Raw genomic sequence first — 21,172 nt, forward strand, 5'->3', positions numbered from 1 at the left:
TGTGCCAGACCCTTGGGACTCGATATTGTCAGTTTCCATCAGCCACACCTGTCAACAAACACCAGCATAGCAATGTGTGCATGCATTACCAAGTGCATTAGTATTTGTGCATGTGTGCCTGCATGATATATATCTGTATGTCTGTGGTGTGTATGCAACTTAAAGACAGAGACTATGTTCCAACAGTGCATTGTTAGGCAATTTTGTCATTGTGTATACATCATAAAGTGTCCTTATAAGAACTAAGATGGCTATGGCATCACTAAACAAAATAGTCTTAGGGGACTTTATTATATACATCGTACTTCATTGGTTGGAGTATCCTTATGTAGAGGGGGTACCAGTCAAAGAAAGTTTGTCAGACTTTCTGCACAGAAGAGAACTAGAGCCAGTTTCAAAGGAAACTGAAGTCTGGAGAGCATTGGATGTCTCCCAACACGCAAAAAGTGATTCGGGTCTAGGTTTCAGAAAGACAGCTGTAGGCTTGCATTCTGGGGAGAGTACAGGGAACAGAAGAGAGAGGCAGAGGCCTGGAGCAAGAGAGACCAGCGGACACTCAGGAGCAGAGGGAGATAAAATGAAGACAGAGCCAGCCGCACATGGAAGCAAGGAGTGCCAGGCGGGTCCTTGGCAAGGGTGGGGGCTATTGAAGAAGCAGTGACAACAGGAACAGCAGCCAAGGCCTTTCTCATCAGGACCAAGAGCTCTGCCTTGTGATGACATTAGTGTGTACAACCAGAACTAGCCTGGAGAGCTAAGGTCCCAGAATGTCATGAAGCAAGCAGGTACCCCAGACCAGCAAAACAGCAGAGGCTGAGGACAGTGCCTCCTTCCAGAGGAAAGAGCAACTTCTTTCAAGTGGATCCCATGCCTCTCATGAGTAGTGGCAGGGCCAGGTGTCTCGAGCATCATTTTTCTCATCCTTAGTGTGAGACTGTAACCATGGTCACCTCATAGACTAAAAGTACATCGGAGAAGATATGCCCAGAGCCTGGTCTACTTAACCGTGTCTTAGGAAGCATTGGTGACAACAGATGTTTGTTTCCATTTATAAGGGAGAACTACTGAATTTATGGCAGAAACATCTTTTTTTAAATCATCCCTTCCCCCAAAGAAGGTTCTTGATGTTTACATTATCCCATAGAAACTAAAGGAATACACAAAGCATACTTGTGTGGTGCATTCAAAATGCTTCCTTGCCTGAAATCAGTTGGCTCTGGGCTTCCTGTCACTCTCTTAAGCTATCAAGCCATTGGAGGGCTGTAAGGATGCCTCAGTGCATGTACACATTAAGCATCTTGACTGGTCCAGGCATCCTATAGCTAGTTTCTGGATATTTCAGGCTTTGAAGGCTCAGAAGTACTGAAGAGGAATTCAATGACACCACAGAAGCAAAGGTAGGGTGCTAGACATCATCACCAATAGCATCAGGCCACATTCTCCCAGTTCAGCTGATGGTGTTGCTGAAATTGCTGGCACTTGGTCTACAGGGAAACTGATGATTGGAATAGGAAAGAGTCTAGGATTATGTGGCTGTCAGTGGGAGCCTTGTCCTTACAAAGCTCCTGGTATCAACCCCATGAGCACTTTGATCTCACCAAAGCCTGAAAGAGCTCATGATTTAGCTCTTAAATCTTACCAAAGGAAGATCAGAGACGACTTGAAGATGAAAGGAGGATTTTGTTTGTGAATTCTGGCAACAGAAAATTAAAACCTCAAGCAACTGCACAACCTTACTGCCTCCTATCTGCTGATGGGTTAACCTAGCAGGATCAACATACCAGCCCCTGGCTCCCTTCTAGTGGGTAGCAAAGCCTATGAATGATAAAGGCTTGAGGAACAAGCTCCAGAGGAGGCAGGAGGCAGAGGACAACTCACAACAGAATCTACCCCATGCTCTAGGGGTTCTTTATCCCAAGGTCTGGCTGACAGTTCCTGGGAGCAGCTCACAAGCTATGGTATTGGTACATCAAGTCTCCAGCTCCCTTGTTCTTTTTGCAGGCATCTCTGAGAGTGTTCCATGTAGTCAGGAGTCAAAAGAGCAAGACTCAACTGCCCACAGTGCCCATCTGCTCGATAACAAACTCTGCCTGGGCTCTCTTCCTATCTCTACTCACTTTGTTACCCTCTAAGAGTGAATTTCTGAGATCATCTCTCAGATAAACTCATACCTGGGATACCTACCTTAACTCTAAAGGATAATACATCTCCTCCCCTATGAGTGGGGTGGGGGATACGATCCTTTGCACTCCAATATAAAACAGAGACATTGGGCTGCTGAGCAAAGATTCATATTCCCCAAAAACTTGACATACCCCTTCCTCACCTCTATTGCATGCCTTCTATTCACAAATCCTTGAACCTCCCATGCAGCTCCTCTGGCCATCACCAGCCTAGGCTGCTGGCCAATGAGATTTATGGCAATGCAATAAGGTTTCATCCACCAGGAAGCTTTTAATAAGCCCAAGTGGTAGGAATACACTAAAGAGTTGATTTACAACCTTTTGGCTGCAGCCAGAAAATTATTTTTCCTGTGGAATCAGCTAGGCAGGAAGATATTTCATGGTGAATTCAGCTAGTTAGATTTGGGGTGAATTGTGCCACCTCTGTTGCGGGGCTATCTAAATGAGCTTGATGCAGTATATCCTTGGAGAATAGACAGGACACATGGAGACAATCATATCCTAGGCATTCAGCATGGACTGTCTAAAGATGAGCTTGATGAGGTGGACAGGACACAAGGGACAACCACATCCCAGGCACACAGCCTTAGGTATTTTCTGTTCTAAGGATCAACGCTATCAGGAATCAAACTCCTAACTTTAGGGCAAAGTGCCATTCTGAGAGGAAGCCTCCAGGAATAAGAAGTCTGGGCTACTGTTTATCTGTTGTCCTAGTACCTACACACTAAAATTAAAAAAAGAAATCCAAGAAAAAGAAATAAAATCAATGTAATGGAGAGTGTTGATTGTCAGAAATTCTAGCTGACATTTTCTGTGAGAGAGAACAAACAAGACAGGGATTTCACAGGGGAATTCATTTGTTCCTGCCACAGTGTTTATGGATCTTTAGGAAGACCAAGAGCCCCCCTGTAATTCTGCCACCTTGAAGGAGTCCCCATTGCTGGTAGGAGGGAGAAGTAGATGGTCTTCTCCAGTGGGGGGGGGAGGGCACCCAGGTCTGTTGGAAAGAAGAACAAAGAACCATGTGTGAAGAGAGAGGCCTAAACTGACTCAGATGTGTGAAGACCACAGACGAAAGCAAAGGGGACTTTTATTTTATGCGATATTATAGATAATAAATTAAATCTCTCTTCTTTTTCTTGGGGAGTTATATATGAAGAATTATGTTACTTGGTCTATGAATCACAGCAATGACCAACACAGCAAGACAAGGATGCAACAGTGTCACTTACATCTTAGGGATAAACAAATGCTGTCTAATTGGACTTAAGGGCTGCTCAACAGGAGAGAATTTATGCCTGGTACTATAAATGTAGCCAACTACCCTCAGTGGTAAGGCCATGTGCCCTGGAAAACCTACTACTGCCACTATCCTAAGCCAGTATAATTTTAACTACATTTAAATATTTATTCTTATACCCATAGATAAATGTAACCCTCATCAGAAAATACCTTTTTGCAGCAAAGACCATTCTAGAAATGTACAACTAGTCAAAATGTAGCAAACAACTGGCCATGGGTTGCCCAACCTCAAGTGATATATCAACAACACAACTCTTTTTTTGTTTGATTTTTTGGTTGGTTGGTTGGTTTTTCAAGACAGGGTTTCTCTGTGTAGTTTTGATGCCTGTCCTGGACCTCATTCTGTAGACCAGGCTGGCGTTGAACTCATAGAGATCTGCCTGGGTCTGCCCCTTCCGAGTGCTGGGATTAAAGGCGTGGACCACTACCACCCGGCTTAACAACTCAACTCTTTACACCAAAGGCTCAGAGAACATTATGGAAGATGGGGGAGGAAAGACTGTAAGAGTCTAAGGACCAAGATGTCTGCTGGAAGAGTGTGTCTTCTGTATATGACAGGGAATTTGCATCCAGGAAATCTCAACAACATTGTAGATAGGGGAAATCTTATAAATCCCACCCCTAAATGAAGAGACATAAGTAATTAATAGTTCTCTAATACCAAGTAGACAGCTCTTAGTTAGCCTTAAGCACATAAATACACAAGCAACACTTCATGAATTCAGTAGGCTGTATTTACAAACACATACACACACACACACACACACACACACACACACACCCCAATGGTAAAGAGAAGAGATGGTGATTATGATAAGGAGTTTGAGATGGATACAGGAGTTGGGGGGGGGGGGGATGTGAATACAGAACTCTATATGAAATTCTCCATAAAACTGTGAAAAGAACAGTATTACTTGAGATCTCTGTGGTTGTGGTCTGCATTTCTCAAGTGTGGAAAAAGCAGAGACCAGGCTATGTGCTCTTTTGGTTTCTATCCAGATTATGTTTAGCAGGGGTGAAGTTAGACTAGGCCCATGGCTTTAAATAATAGTTATATGTAAATAGTTTAGCTATTCCAAGGCTTTAGCTGAGTATTTGAGTTTCTCTCAAGTAATAGTAAGACATGGCTGGCTGTCAAGGAAAAAAAATGCAGTTGAGGCTGAATCAATTCTGCCTTTAGCAAAGATGAGAGCAGATGGAAAAATAGAAGGCCTCAGATTGGAAGCTGTCCTTAAGTTCTGAAAGCTATCATTCAGTGACAGGGAGAAGAAAAGACACACTTCTGTGATGGTGAGAAGACACAGAACATGATTCTATTCTCAAGAAAAGAAATTCAGTTCTTCACTGAAAACAATTCTAAACTTCAACACCATGTGTCCTATGCTTTGGACAAAGTGTGTCTTTCCACAGGGGATGTCTCGCTGAGGACAAAGAGAGTGAGCCTCCACTTGGCTGAAGACCTAGATGAGCCTAAATAACTCAGAGATAACACAGCTACAAGCTCTATGGGTTTGAGAAGCCTGTACCTACTACATGATGTAAACTACTCCTTAAAACCAACAATATGAGGACCATTTGTGAATGCTGTTTTGGAGCCATGAGATATGTTCTCACCTTTACCAATTAGAGGAATCAGAATAATTAGCTTATTTTGTTTTTTTGTTGTGTTTTGCTTGGGGCCTAAGAAATACAAAACCACAATGTTTTCCCAGATCACACTCCTTCCCCAGCTTAGTTTTATTAGCTATGATTTTATTACTCATAGTTTGGTCCATGGGTCTGTTTTTTTTTTCTTTAAAATCATTGGGTGAAATCACAGCAGCAGTAACTACCGTACAATGCTGAGCGCATCAACACAGTGTCATGAAAAAGGGCGGGACTAACAAGACCCCACCCAACCCTGAGAAGCTGTAGACACTTGCTGTGGATGGAAGTCAGACTCCTCAGTGGTAGTCACTTGTAGAGTGCCCTTGCTCAAGTAAATAAGCCCACAACTGTGTTCACACAGGCAACCCTAATTGAATTCAGTTGGCAATAAGCCAAGAGACACAAAAATAGGAAGACAACTTGGTGGGAAGAAGGCCTTCAATAGGAGGAGGAAGGAAAAAAAGATAATAGTGGGGAATAAGACCCAAGTGTGTGTGTATATATATATATATATATATATATATATATATATATATATATATGTGTGTGTGTGTGTGTGTGTGTGTGTGTGTGTGTATGTATGTGTGTATATATATATATCATATGTGTGTAATGGAATTATGAAAGAACTAATACAAAATTAGTGAGATTTGTTGTTGTCCTTGTTTTGAATCAGACCCCGTGCATGGGTCCAAAGATTGTATTCTTCTTATTCCCACTAGAAGTACAATAAGTTTTGCACCAACTGCAGCCATGTATACAAACCCTGCATTTAATGGACCCAAGGATTCACAGCCCACTACCATACCAGCTGAAACAGGACTGTCTCTTCAGGAACCTATGCTGTAGACTCCCAAGGGAGCCAGCAGGGATCTGCAGTGTGAATGTGACCTGAAAAGAAGGATGTTAGCTGAATAAGGACTCACGGGTGGACCAGCAACCCCGATGCCTGGGTCACCACGGCTGCCAGGAGAGCCAGGGATGCCAGGTGTTCCTCGGTCACCCTAAGAAGAAAAGCACAATAAATAGGTCAGCAATGGCAAGATCAGGAACAATGTACAGGAATAATTATGCTTCTCACAGAATCCTGACTACTGATCCAGCATCTCCTCTCCCACCTACCCTTCATAGTCCATTCCATGATGTACTAAAGGAGCCCATCCTTCCTCTTTCCAGGATAATGGAAATACCCATCTTCCAGAAATCATAAGGCCTTGGATATCCGGATGTTTACAGCAGAAAGAAAGAATCTATTGATACCAATCTACACAGGCAATCTCTGAAGTCTCCAGAAGGAAGATGGGGCCCCAACAACAACAACAACTCTACCCAATCCAGAATGATGCCATGGTAATCATCATCATACTACACTTCTTGCCAGAATTTCAGACAATCTTACCCATTACTCTAAGAGTTGCTGCAGAATCTACAGTTAATTTAACTGAGATTTAACTATCTGAGCTTTCTCACAATACCCAACAGAGATACCATCGCCCCCTAAACAGCAGGAAGCAATTCTAAGAACACGACGCCCCTTATCCCTTAGGTTTCATATTTCTCAGGGTTATGGATAATGGTTCTAGGGTTGGGGGTGGAAGAAATGGTTAAACTCAGTACTCTCCTTAAGGAAAGACAATATGTCTCAAAAAAAAAAAGGGAAAAGAAGAAATGGAGTGGATACGTATAAGATATTATGGTAGACTATCATATACATTAGTAAACAAATTTAGTAATATAACAGCCTTTGCACTGTTATGAATTCTTATATGTTGATACAAATATGAGCTTTTTATATTCCTATTTAAGATAATTTGTATATTGATACAAATGCAGAACTATGTTTGTTATATTGTACACATATTTTTACTCTTATTTGAAATATTTGTATATTGATACAAATGTGAATTTATGTCTGTCATACTGTATGTATGTTCTACTTCTGTTTAAGATATTCTGTATACTGATATATATTTAGGATTATTATCATATTGCATATTGCACTATACATTCCTACCTCTGTTAAAGATATTTTGTGTATTGTCACAATTGGAAGTCATTGTCCTTTTACTGTACATTTGCTTACAGACTGTTTGCCTTATTTATAGGAAGCCTTAGTCCTTAGGTTGTTTAGGTAGATGAGACTTACAGAGTTATTGTCACCTATGCTCGTCATCTCTATAATTATGTTAGTTAGGTTATCCAGATTTATAAACACATAGGCCAGATGGACAGGTAATCTTCAAACACTTCATGGACCTAGAGAATATGGCATTTAAATAATTTAGAATTCTGTTGACGTGAGACACAATTGCTCCTGGCAGCACCAATTTGATCCCGAGAGAATGTTGGGCTTCTAAGACATTTCCATTTGGAAGTTTGTCTTCTTGGCACAAAATGGCCTACTGGGCAAAGAACTGCCCTTGCCTCAACTGCTGACAGTACAAATGCTGTCCTTTCTGGACAAGCGGGACACAAGGAAAGCGACCACCATACTTTGCCAAGACAGGGTAAGATGGTCTTTCAGAATTCCTGCTTCTGAAAATGGTCTGTCAGATACTCTAGGCCTGTAGCCAATTTGAATACACCAACAATACTGAGAAACATTAGGTGACTGTCCAGGCTGCTAGCTGTCTCTGTCTACTCTTGCAAGACTTCCGAAAGTTGCTTGCATCCTTCTCCCATTTCTCAGGTATTATTATATTCCTTCTCAGGTCTTTGATAAGGTTGGAGATTAACAGTTATAGTTACAACTTAGTATATATACATATATAATATCTTAGATAGAATATATTAAGTATTAGACTCAGGTTCTTTAGGATAGTACACCTTTTGGAATGATCCTTGTAACATGCCACCTACCCATGCCCTAGACTTCCCTGGATTTTACTATGTGTTTTTTGCTTGATATTGTTTGCACTTATTGTAATTCCAACTTATCTAAGTCATTATCCCTCATTACTCCTGGACAATATTTGATAACCATCTCTTTGTATATAGTCTTGTATTAGGTTAGAACTTTCTTATTTAGACAAAAGGGGGAGATGTAGTGGATAGCCATCCCAGCATTGGCCTGGAAGTTCCAACCCCCATTGAGGCTTCAGTAATGATCACACCCACAAGGCGGGCAGAGGAGGGAGCGGAAGACCGAGGATCAAGGGGAGGTCGCTCTCTTGGTTCGGGGACGCTGGACGCAGGAGGCAGACCGAGCAGAGTTCTCCAGAGAACACCAACGGACTATGCTATACCTTTGCCAGACCCTGCAACCTACCCCTTCATTTGTAAGTTACCCTACAAAATAAACCTCCCTTTTAACTACGTGGAGTGGCCTTAATAATTTCACCAATAGTCCAGCACCACATGAACCAGTGCCCTAGGATTGTGATAATGTACCTCTCAAAGTTACCCCAATTTGAACATGATGCTAACTGTGACAAGAACACTAAGTCTACTCCCCATGTTTGGACCACCTAGCTATGGTGTTTCCCCCATGCCGATCATACCTCCATCCCAACCACACACGCACCCACATTTCAACTCAGATCCCACATCATCAGTAAATAAACACATCAATGTTTCAACATTTTCCCAATACCTACACTTCATGAAGAGCCTCAAAGATAACTCAAATAAGACCTTAACTTTAAGCAGTGTGGTTAAAAGTATAGATTGGGGTACTGGAGGGTCAACTTAAAATTGTGGCTTCAGCACTTATGAACTGTTAACTTAAGACCATGACAAGTGCCCCGAGCATGTCTCTTCACCATCCAAGTGGCACACAGGAGGAGCAGCGGAGCCAGCATGGTAGTTCAATGGGTTCAGCACAAAGGGAACATGCTGTGATCCTGCCACTCAGTCCACACAACCCACCTACTGCCTTTGCTGCTATTCTCACCACGTGTCATTCTGGACTTGACAAGATAAATAATAGAGAAGAGGGATGAAAAAGACTTGGCCATTTCCCGTAGAAGGAAGCTGAGGCTCCAGGTTCTGGTTCTGGTGTTTTAATTCCCTCAGTGGCAGACAAAGAACTGTCTCCGACTAAGCCTGACTGGTGCTGACATAGACAATTCCAGTCTTACATCACCACATTTTGTACAAACATTCAGATTTGGGGTGCCTAGTTGCTAATGAGTTTGTTTGCTGTGCCTCCCCAGCCCTACAGGCAATGTTAGGAGATTCAGTTTGCATAGGACTCTTTCTCACAACCCGGATTCAATATACACATTACCAGAGGCTCTGCTGACTCCCCATGGGAGACCTTGCCTTCTTGTGGGAGGGAATGGGGAGTAGAATGGGAAGGGAGGCTGGAGGGGTGGGAGGAGGAAAGATGGGGATCTGTGATTGGTATGTAAAAATGAATAAAAAATTCTTAATAAAAAAAAAACACATTACCACCTTATATAAAAGATTGTCTACCTATCCCTCCAGTCTGAAAATGCAACATCAGGTGTCCTTGCTTGGACCACTTAATATCCCTGGGATGAGTCAACCAGCCCAGAAGCTAGTCACAAAGAGCCAAAGAGATTACTTTCAGAAAGCTGACTCTAGGAAACACTGATTTATTAACATCTACGTTTTTAAGCATCTAAAGTAGACTGTTAATAAACAGGCTATCGTTTTGTCCATGGTGGCTACTGGAAACCCTTATATTTAGGTTTAAGAAAGTAATTCTGGTCCTTGTGCAGGTAATCATCACTGCCAAGAGTTCATGGGTACAACAGTCATGTCATATCCAAACAATATTTCACAGAACTCTTTCTCATGTGCCAAGCCCTGCACTCTTTCCTCCTGCTCCTCTGTGTTTCCTGAGCCTCACGGATGAGAGGATGTTAGAGATGCATCTTCTAGAGCTGATACTCACATTCATCTATTCCCAGCATGTTGAGTCTCTGCACTAACAGCTGCCCATGGCATAAAAAAAAAAAAAAAAAAAAAGCTTCTCTGACCACAGCTGGCAGGTTGCCCGTTCCCTGTGGATAGCCCTACTTACATACAGGAAGCCATAGCTACAGTCAGTTGGTTTTTGTTGTTGTTGTTGTTGTTGTTGTTTTGTTTTGTTTTTTGTTTTCAAAAAAGGAACACATGAAGTTGGGCGTGAGATGTACTAGAGAGCCCAGGGAAATCTGGAGAGGGGGTAAATGGAAGGATGGCTATGGTAGAGATAAATTGGGTACGTGTATGAAATTTTCAAAGAATAAGTAAAAGACATTATTCAAAAATAAAGAAGAAAAGCCATGCTTCTAAGATAATTTGTTTTTCCTGCTCCTGTGATGACTACAGTTAGATTTTCATTCAGCTAACACTCATTGTGTGTCCATGTAAGCCAAGATCTAGGCTCCAACTCCCACCAGCAATTCAGTCACGACACCTGCTTACTGTAAGTACTCAGTGCTAAGTCCTCAAGTGGAGTATCAATCATGAAGCTGAAAGGAAGGAAGCTTACAAAGTCCTTACACAAAAACATAAAAACCCAAACCCAAATCCCTCACTAAGCCCCCTTAATAACCTGCTATTTCTCTTCCTTGTCCTTCCAAGCCCAACGTTGCTATGCCACCCATTGTTAACAATCCCTGAGAAACAGGTCAGCCATTGCCCCACCCTCAACTATTCCACTAGATCTTTCCTAATTTCTCTTCAAATTCCTACTTAGTACATTCCATTTCTCTGGGGTGCTATAATATGGCTAGGCCTGGGAATCGTAACATGCTTTGGATCTAGAAACTCTAAGAAGTATAAGGAAGGGGGTCAAGAAGATAAATACAGAAACAAGTGTGAACCTGCCCCATGACTCATCTGCCAGCAGCTCTTTACAAGAGTGAAGAGGGCCAGGTAGGAATATCTCAGGCATTGCTGAACGACTCTTGGTCTGGCCCCAGCATAATGTCATGCTCCTACCTTGGGAAGGCCTCATGGTGTCTCTACACCTTAAGACCTTCGTCAAAAAAATATTAAGATTCTACCGAGTTCCACTGCAGCTTGTGTATAATCACTTAGATGGAAAGTGACTATGAAGCTGAGAGACATACCAAGTACTGCAGTTATACCGGCACCATTTTATTGAGGGCTAGCAGAGAGAAAAATCAGATGGACACATAAAGGTCATTAAGTCCATCCATTTTGTACCTTGGTTTTGCTGTGAAGTGATGGACACAGACCTCCCTGCTGTTGCTAGCCTCTTGTTCCCCTCCCAAGACCACATTCCATGTTCATTAGTAACCCCAACACTCGATTGGTAAGTTACCCTAGGAATCTATATTCTTCCGCATTGTTGTTTATACCCCCTTTGTTGTGGTTTGGATGAGAAATGCCCTACACTGGCTCATGGATTTAAACATTCGGTCCCCAGTTGGTCGCACTGTTTGGGAAGGTTACAGAAACTTTAGGAATTATAGCATTCCTGGAGGAAGTACCTCACTAGGGTGGGGGTGGGGCTGAGGTTTTATAGATGGTCCCCACTTCCTGTTTTCACTCCTTCCCCACTCCCCCCACCACCTCTGCTTCTGGCTTCATTCATATAGATAAAATCTAATCTCTCTGCTTCCAGCCGGGTTTATCCCCCCCCACCTCTGCTTCCTTGAGCCTATTGTGATGCTTTCTATGTCTGGATAAAGTGTGATCACTCTGCTTCCTGTCAGGCTAACCTCACATTCTGGATGTCATGCCTTCTCCATAATGGACTCAACCCACTCTGGAACTGCAAGTCAAAATAAATTCTATCTTCTGTGGCTTGCTTTTTGTCATACTATTCAGTCACAATCAACAGCAAAGTAACAGACACACCCCTGCCTCATGCACACGTCATTGCCTCTGAGAGCATGCTTAAATTTCCATGCCCCAGGCATGGAACAACACTGATCCAGCCACTGCCTGGGTCCAGTCATTCCTTTGCCACAGAGCTGTCTCAGCCTGTGCTCCCTGTCTGTCTGTCTGTCTGTCTGTCAGATTTCAAGAATTTGCACATACCTTTATTAATCTTCACATTAACCTCCTACTTTTCATGTGTCCATCTCACCTCTGACTTCTCTGTAAACAGCATGAAAATAGACTTCCTATTCATTTGCCTATTCAACAAAATTTACCACCACACATCTCAAATGAGTCAGACCCAATGTAGAGTAGATATCTATGTATCTCTGCACCCAAGTGTCTGGTTTAAGGCCTGATACTGGCTTTAATGCCCTCTGCCTGGATACCAGAACAAGCAATGCACAGCTGCATTGTGTCAGCCACTGAATTCTGCCTCCTCCAAAATAAGCTCCTCTCCTATACCTCAGAAGAAAGAATAAGTTAGCAAGGCCTCTCTGACCCAACTTAGCAGCAGTGAGTCTATGATTGATTTTTCTGCACAGTGGCCAGGTCTGGCCCCATCTGTGTCTATAGCCTATTGTGGATGCTAAAAATTCCCTCAAGAAAGCATTTCCTAGCTTAATGAACAGACACACTTTTAGAAAATGGCCCCCAACGGACAGAAAAATAAACCTAGCTCTCTATCATCAAGCACAAGAGGACCAGTGGGTAGGAAGGGACAGAGACCAAGAGTGAGCATATGGGAGTCACACTCCAAGGGGAATGTGTGAAGAACTTTGGGGTTCTGCAGAGAGATGGAAGTTACAGAACAGTGGCTATGTGCCATAAGATCATTCCTCTCTCAAGGAGCCCGTTAGTGTCAAACATTTGTTACTCCTTCAAACAGAAAAGTAAGAGTCTCAGAAAGCCAAACCCATTTGCTTTCCAATTGTCTATCCTGTAGATAGCTGAGCTGAAATTCAAAATAAGTTCTCTATGAAGCCCAAACATGTTCACTTTGCAGGAAACAAATGTCACTCACTGAGTTGCATGGAACTGAGCACCAACAAGGAGGCATTGAGATGTGCAGAGGGAAACTTCTAGATTGCTTCCTCCCATGATCCAATGAGGCATGTCCTCTCAACACCTGAGACAAGGCTGAAGACTGCTCTCCATTATTTTTCCTCCCCTTCTCCCTTTCGTTGCTTCCTCTACACCCCCCCTCCACAATCCAAAATCCATCCTCCAAATAAAGACATCCTTGAATTTCGACTTACTTCCTAAATTCCTCAACAGTGGGAACCTCTAAACCCCAAACACAGTAACTTACACATCTGTACATCATCCACAGTGTGATGAGTGAATATTCAAGGGAAAAGGTGGGTCCAGGGACAGCATGACTTACCCTGAGCCCCTATGATGTTGAAATTGCTCAGCTGCACTGGGTCAGGAGTCCAAGCCTCCCTTCTACATTCACTGATGTTTTCACTGGTTCCCACATGACTTTTCCCAACAGTGTGTGTATAGATCAGATATAGGCTACCTAGGTGAACCACTTCCTGTTGCAACAGGAAAGTTGAAACTACAGGATAACAGTGTTTTAAGCTCTATACTAGGGAGCTATTTCTTATAGAGATGGGAACATGCCCCTTCCCCCCCCACACACACACTTTTCTTGGAAGAAAGAAAAAAATATATTTTATGGCTCTATTGTTAAGATCCTAAGATACAACTGTGGGATAAAAGGAATTTAAAGTGTCTCCTACTGTTAGATAAAGGTTATATTTAATGATGGTGGAAAATGAGACAAATCAAGCCATTTACTTCTCTGCCACTTCTGACACCCTGTTTTTGCTACTAAAAGGTTACCAGTGTCCTATGAGTCCCAAAGGTCCTTCTCAAGAGAGAAGGGTCAGAATGCTTGGGCACTGAAGGAGAATCTGGACAGGACTCACCAATGACAGACAGACTCCCTTATGCAATCCTGATACTACCCCTACCCCAGAAAATATGCAGTACACATACATTTATTCCTATCATATAGATAATTCCCCCATTTAGGGAAATGTTTGATCATAGGCAATGCAATCAAATTAACATACTACAAACAAATTAGTATACTACAATCTCACTTAATGAAAGTTTAGGATAGTTACAGAGACAGCCTGCTTGAATAGGGAGAAAATTACGAAGCCGAGACCTATGCTTTGCTCCTGTCAACATCTATGGAATCTCAAACTTCCTTATGCTAGGTATTAGTTTGGTGAGCTTTTCACATACAATTTTAAATTCAATTCACTCTGTTGTAATTGGATGTTTCTCTCCCATCTACCTGTTCCCAAATACCTGGCAGCCACTTCCCAAATACCTGGCAGCTGCTTCCCAAATAATTGACTGGGAGGTCATAAATGCTTGGCCAATAGCTCAGGCTTGTTACTAACTAGCTCTTACACTTAAATTAACCCATCATTCTTATCTATGTTTAGCTACATGGCTTGGTACCTTTTCTCAGTACAACATTCTCATCTTGCTTCTCTGTGTTTACTGGTGACTCTCTGAATCTGTCCTTTTCCTTTCCATCATCCTTAGTTTGGTCACCCTGCCTATACTTCCTGCCTGGCTACTGGCCAAAGAGTGTTTTAAACCAGTTAGAGTGACAAATCTTTACAGTGTACAACAGGATTATTCCACAGCACTCTGTAGTTATATAACTGAGATCCCAAAGTAAAATCAAAGGAACAAACAGGGCAATGGTCTCTTGTCAGATGGGTGGACTCAAGGGCTGGGAACAAAACTTCCAGTCACAGTAGCATATATGGAAGCTTAAAATGACATCTGGGATGGGAAGCAGTGTACTTCACACAGTGCTGGCTAGCTCAGGGTGACTTGGAGGACAACAAAAACCATAATGTGGAAGATACATAGGAATATGCTCTCCATGTTTTTTTAGGATGTTTTTGTTCATTGAGAGACACCTTTATTCTATAGCCCAGGCTGGCCTAGACCCAACCTAGTCTAGCCTCAGATCCTAAATTCTCTTAATCCTATCTTTACCTCTTAAACCTTGGGATTACAGGCATGTACCACCACTCCTGGCAAGAAGGACTTTTTAAAGAAATGGTTTTTATAAATAGGTACAAGTGCTAAGAAGTGATTTTATAATAACATCTTTATGTAATTTAAATATGCATGTCCCATTAAAGCCAAATATCCAAGCATCCCATTCTGACATCAATGAGTGACTCCGGCCCACATCTTCTCAAGCCCATGTATCCAAGTTGATGTCATGATTCTCCTTGTGTGTGGGTATGGCTATAGTTAAATTTACTGCATGCCCTGCCTCAGTGTCCCTCCCTGCTCAACCCTGCCAAGGCCTACAGCAGCACTTCTTCCCACACCAGCTGCCACATGCAACTTCAAATGAGGACAAGTATACCTCACTCTCCAAGTAGCCACTCACAAACAAACCAGGTTAAGAGCTTCCCTGAACATGCTTAGAGCTCACACCCCCCACTCCAACATCTGCCTGCCTTTGCAGTTTCCACCTCCATATATCCCTTGAGCCATGAGCCATCAGAGGCCTGGGAATGTACCAGGACCACTATTATGTCCTACAGTCCATCCACTCTATAGATGTGTCACGATGGAAATGATAAAGCTAGTCATCCAGGCAAGATTGAATATATGAATGAGGGATTCAGTGTCGAGAGACCTTGGGGCAATCCCCTGCTAGTTCAGGGGGATACTGCCTTTCAGGCCCATGGTTGCTGATGAATTGAGGTAGAATTGGGCTGGTATTCATCCATTTCCTTCTTCCTCTTTGGTGCCCAACTAGGTGACATTCTCTGGCATTCCTTGTCATGAATGTCACGAGAATTTAGTGGGTGGACATAATAACCAATTTCCAGTGTTGGCTCATAAAATTCTCCCTGCAGGTCCTTCCCTCTCTCCCCCTACCCACCATGCATGCCAAGGTGTGGGGAAATAGAGAAGTGCTGGGATAGTGCTAGACCGTTTAGACCAGGACCACCCCCCCTTAACACCACACACACACACACACACACACACCAGACTCCTAGACTTCCCATTAGAATTACGTTGAAGTTTGGGGATCATCTACTACCAAAATCTCACCAGTAACAAGAGAAGACTTAGAACACAGCCTGGCCAGGTGAAAGGGAGCAGCTCTCCAAAGCTCATTTAACTAGCCTTTACGAGGCACTGCTGTGGACATTACTTCACCACCTCAAGAATCTCAGATGAGAAATGTGGGCGTGGCTGAGGTGACCAGAGATGCATATAATAAAAATGTCCACACTCCCTAAATGTCCATCTCCAATTTACTTGGTCAAGCACTTACCTTGGTTCCCAAGGGACCAGGTAAACCAGGCGGTCCACGAAGTCCCTGTTGAAATGAACAACAGGGGACCATGAGAACTGCATCACTCAATCACTCACCCTGTACCAGGCTGCCTGCCCTCTGCTGGAGCAGAAGCCTGAGGGCAGCTACCGAGGGAACTCTCACTGCAATGTGACTACACTCAGTCAGTCATAGGTCCTGGGTGTTACTTCTGACTCTTCCATTCCCTGCCCCTATCTGGACAAAAGCAAGCCTCTCTACCTCTTAGTGTATTTTTCCTCTTCAGATCTTCATGCTAAGGACTCCCAAAGGAAACAGCAAGATCAAGCTTCAAAGCCATGCTCACCTGAGCCCATGACCCCAAAGCGTAGTCTCTTTCTTCTTATCACACTTACAGAGACCTGGGCCAGCCTATGGGAGGGGCTTCTATTTCCTGCTAGTGAGCTTGGCCCATGTGAATACACTTGAAATCCAGGTCTATTTGTGGCCAGAGGAGCCCCGTGTGGACCAAGAAACCCTAGTGTATGTGTACCATGACCACTGGGTAATTTGAAACTTATTTGCATGACTGGCTTCCCTGGATCCTGAGCATGCAGCCAGAGCTCCATGTGCTCAGGGCTGGCTGAGAGCAATTGCCTATCTGTGGTTTCGCTTCCAAGGATCTAGTTTCCTGCGGTCAACCACAGGCTGAAAGCATTAAGTCAAAGATTTCAGCAATAATTCACAAGTTAGTGAAAACCGTCATGGAAGTACAGTGTTCCACATTTTCTACTTTATTGTTATTATGAAGCATGCTGGTTGGCAGGCCTGTGTCCCTGGGTCAAGGGACACCCCAAGACTTACAGCACCCCTTCCCAGTTCATCCACTATGGCTCACTTTCTAAAATGAGTCTTTGCTTTTGCCCTTTTTAAAAAATTTTCCACTGCTAGCCTGGCTTCCCAAAGCTCAAAGCATGTCAGCCTGCCACTTACCGGCTCCCCGTCCTTCCCTTTACCAGGTGGCCCAGGGAGGCCAGGAGCACCAGGATCGCCCCGTGGACCAGCTGGCCCCGGGCTGCCTTCCTCCCCTGCTGTTCCCTGGGGAGAAAAAGAAGACACTGATGAGCATCTGTAGTATGCAGAACTCAGCTTTCCAAATGGCAAGTGAGCCTGAGCCTTTGTGGAGGCTTTCTGGAGCCTGGATGACTTTAAAATACTTGTCCCGGCCAGGCGGTGATGGCGCACGCATTTAATCCCAGTACTCAGGAGGCAGAGGCAGGTGGATCTCTGTGAGTTCAAGGCCAGCCTGGGCTACAGAGCGAGATCCAGGAAAGGCACCAAAACGTACAAAGAAACCCTCTCAAATAAATAAATACATACATAAATAAAAATATGTGTCCCTCTGTGGCATCAGAAGACAGACTGCTCAGTGACTATCAAAAGTTCAGTTCTGTCCCCCGACATGAAGGCATGCTGAAGTCCTTTGCTGGGCAGAGCCCCCACCAACCTTCACCCTGCCTGTCCCTATCCCTTCTCTGATGGAGAAGTGCAGAAAACCAGGCAAGGTTGCAAGTGGATGATGGAGAGGGTCTCTTCAAGCCTAGAAAGCAGCTTTCTCAGCCCACCCCAGGACAGTCACAGGACATGCTAAAGAGCAGACTGCGATTTCAGGAAATTTTGCCCTTTAGCAGAAATCTGGACCCTTCCAGTCCTGGGCCTGGCTCAAATTTCATGCTGTTTCTTATCAGTGAAGAGGTATTTGGCTCCCCCTAGAGGTCAAATGGGACAACAGAAAATAGGGATTTATCCATCTTTAAGTTAGGTGCTCTCTTGTTTCTGCAACTTAACTTGGTGTTATCTTTTTTTTTTAAGCACCAGCAGTATATTGTAGCATACATTTTTAATTCCAGCACTTGGTAATTAGAAGCAGAGGAACTATTGCAAGTTATACACCAGTCTGGTTGACATAGAAAACTCCAGGCATTCAGGACTACATAGTGAGTTCAAGACGAGCATGAGCCAGAAAGTGAGACCCTATCTAAACTACAAGCCATATTTGAGCAACTGTGTAGACTTCTGCCGATGAGATATCTGAAGAAAGGGCACCTGGCTTATAAAGGGAACAAGACACATCATCATGTCCTTGTCACACATTTTCTTCCAAGGCCATGCCTCTGTCCCCAGTCCTTGGAGTGATGTTCACAAGCCTGGACCCAATGTCTGCCATTGCCATCTTCACTTTACAACTGAGCAAACTCAGGTGCTGCGACGTGAGTGCCCTTTGCTAGGGTGGTTGTTTCCCAGCCTTGGTCCTGCTGACACGGAGGATGGCTGAACTGTGTATGTCGTGGAGTTTGGCTCATGTGTGTTGTGATAGTTCAGGCAGAATCCTGTTCTGTATATGCTATGCCAGTTGCAGCCCCTCCCCCTTGTGGGAGAACAACCAAATGTCAGGAGGAAGTGGGACTGTCCCTACTGATAATCACTGTTGTCACCCTAGTCCAGAGCCACACAACTAGGACATGGAACCAGCCCTTAATGAGTCTGAACCTCTATATCTCCCTTGGGCACCCATGAGCACTGTGGGTTTTCCAAGCGCGGACTCTGCATAGCCAACACATAAGAATGTGCAGCTGGGCTGCAGAGGGTGCCTCGCTCCTCCCCAGACTGTAGGCAATTTCTGATGGTTGAAATTAGGATGTTGTTTCCTTCTTCTAATAAACAAAATACTTTCCCAGGCTTGGGAAGGGTTCCCTGGCAACCATGGTGTTTGGTGAATGATGGGAAGCTACTTCAGGTATTAATTCTGCCCCTTTCCTGTAGATGACTGGATACGATGCTCTCTAAAAGCCCAAGGCAGGGATGGGCAAAGGAAAAAGGGTTGGCTGATGTTGACTATGTACGCATGCGGGAAAGGAAAGACTATACAGGAAAAAGCCATTCCAACTACTTCTCCCATGACTCAGTCTCCTCCTGCCTCCATCTCCTTCTGCATAAAATTGGGTCAAGGATGGTACCCACCCAATAGGCTTGCTATGTGGATGAAATAACGTATTGTGCATTAAGACTCTAAATGGCATGCAACTGTCCTCTGAGTCACAGCTACCTGGGAAGGTTTTAGAGTCCAAAGAGGGACATACAGTGAGATTCAGTTCTGCTGCTCACCAGCAGCAGATATGGGACTATAAAGTCCCTGGGAGCTTCTGTTGGCATCTGTAAAGGGGGCATTACTCTACCCCAGGGTGGGAAGTATGAGATGTCACATTCCCCTATCTCCCTCACACAATCTCTTCTTGTGCCTGGGCCCTAGGCCAGCCCTGAGCAATGTGAGCTCCTCAACTACTGCCCAAGTGAAGCCTTCAACAACAGAATGTCTTTCTGCAGTCTGCATTGATCTTACCTTCTCCCCACGCTCCCCATCTTTCCCAGGGGCACCTCTGACGCCAGGGGGACCCTGAAAAAAAGGAGGGTTGTTCACATGGTCAGTTTTTGAAGGATATTAGCCCCCATGGGTATGTCCCCAGGCTTCCTTTCTCTTCTTCTCACATGTTTCCCATCCTGTCTTAAACTCACTAATGCCCATCTCCTGGCCATGGGGCTTGTACATCAGAACTCTGAGAATAGATATGGTCTGCCCAATGCTTGCCCCTCATACCTTTAGTCTTTGAGTAGACAGACCAGGTGAGGGTAGATACCAAAAAGGTTTCAGTAAATCCCCAAAACCTGACTTGGTGTCAGAGACCTACCCTTCCAGTGTCTGTGAGGTTTTCCCCAACACCTCAAGGATTCTGTGGACACACCAGGGTGGGCATACAGTCATGAGAAAGAAAACAGCCAGCCAGTCACTGAGCAACTGGAGCTGAGTCATGCTGAGGTCTCTGGAGCCCACCTAGAACACCCTGTAGAGCAACCTCACCTTAGGGCAAAGTATGAGGCTACTGGGGGTAGGGAGATGGGTCAGTGGTTAAGAGCTTTGCCTTCTCTACCAGAGGACCTGAGTTCAAATCCCAACACCTAAAAAGTAGCTCACAACTACGCATTCCATTTCCAGGATACCTGAAGCCCTTTTCTGGCCTCCATAACCACCAGCACACAGTGGTACACAGTGTGTTGAAGGCAAACACCTAAACACATACAAAGCATTTTTTTTATATATATTTAAAGAGGTGGCTGTTTCTTCTCCCACCACCCTGAAGCTACTTCAGGTATCAATTCTGCCCCTTTCCTGTAGATGACTGGATACGATGCTCTTCAAAAGCCCAAGGCAGGGATGGGCAAAGGAAAAAGGGTTGGCTGATGTTGACTATGTACGCATGCGGGAAAGGAAAGACTATACAGGAAAGAGCCATTCCAACTACTTCTCCCATGACTCAGTCTCCTCCTCCTCCATCTCCTTCTGCATAAAATTGGGTGAAGGATGGTACCCACCCAACAGGCTTGCTATGTGGATGAAATAACGTATTGTGCATTAAGACTCTAAATGCCATGCAACTGTCCTCTGAGTCACAGCTACCTGGGAAGGTTTTAGAGAGCAAACCTGGCCTAATCTATTGCAGAAGACAAAGCCTCTGTAGCCTGTGACCAGATGCCACTGTGTATTTTACTGAAAATCATGAAAGGCTAAATCAATGCTTATGTTGAATCATAAAACTAGCCCATTAAGAGACATCTTGGAGCTCCATCTGGGAGAGGGAGGGGAGGAATCTCAGAAACTGATGTGGGACCCAAAAGATAAGCTTACCTAACCCTATCTCATTTTTTCAGATGAAAGATTTTAGGAACAGCTGACCAAGGTCTTAGTATCACTTTTGGGAAAAGCTAGGTTAGAACCTGGATCTCTAACAGCCATCGGGACCTCTGACTCCTTTGGGGTCACTTATTTCTTGATGTTGATCCCAACATCAGTGAAATGTCC

At 44.0% G+C, this 21,172-nt stretch overlaps 1 protein-coding gene across 2 annotated transcripts in view; it reads right to left on the reverse strand.

The window, feature by feature from the left end:
• Positions 1–21,172, reverse strand: part of Col22a1 (collagen type XXII alpha 1 chain) — a 231,373-nt gene that overhangs the window by 85,051 nt on the left and 125,150 nt on the right. For both annotated transcript variants that reach the window (XM_036209012.1, XM_036209013.1), the window contains exons 36-39: positions 19,658–19,711; positions 17,251–17,355; positions 16,279–16,323; positions 6,059–6,136 (exon numbers count right to left, since the gene is read on the reverse strand). In XM_036209012.1, the coding sequence (XP_036064905.1) occupies positions 6,059–6,136; positions 16,279–16,323; positions 17,251–17,355; positions 19,658–19,711 (282 nt within the window). The remainder of the gene's footprint in view (positions 1–6,058; positions 6,137–16,278; positions 16,324–17,250; positions 17,356–19,657; positions 19,712–21,172) is intronic.

The sequence above is a fragment of the Onychomys torridus genome, chromosome 16 (assembly GCF_903995425.1).
Source record: "Onychomys torridus chromosome 16, mOncTor1.1, whole genome shotgun sequence".
Classification (NCBI taxonomy): domain Eukaryota; kingdom Metazoa; phylum Chordata; class Mammalia; order Rodentia; family Cricetidae; genus Onychomys; species Onychomys torridus.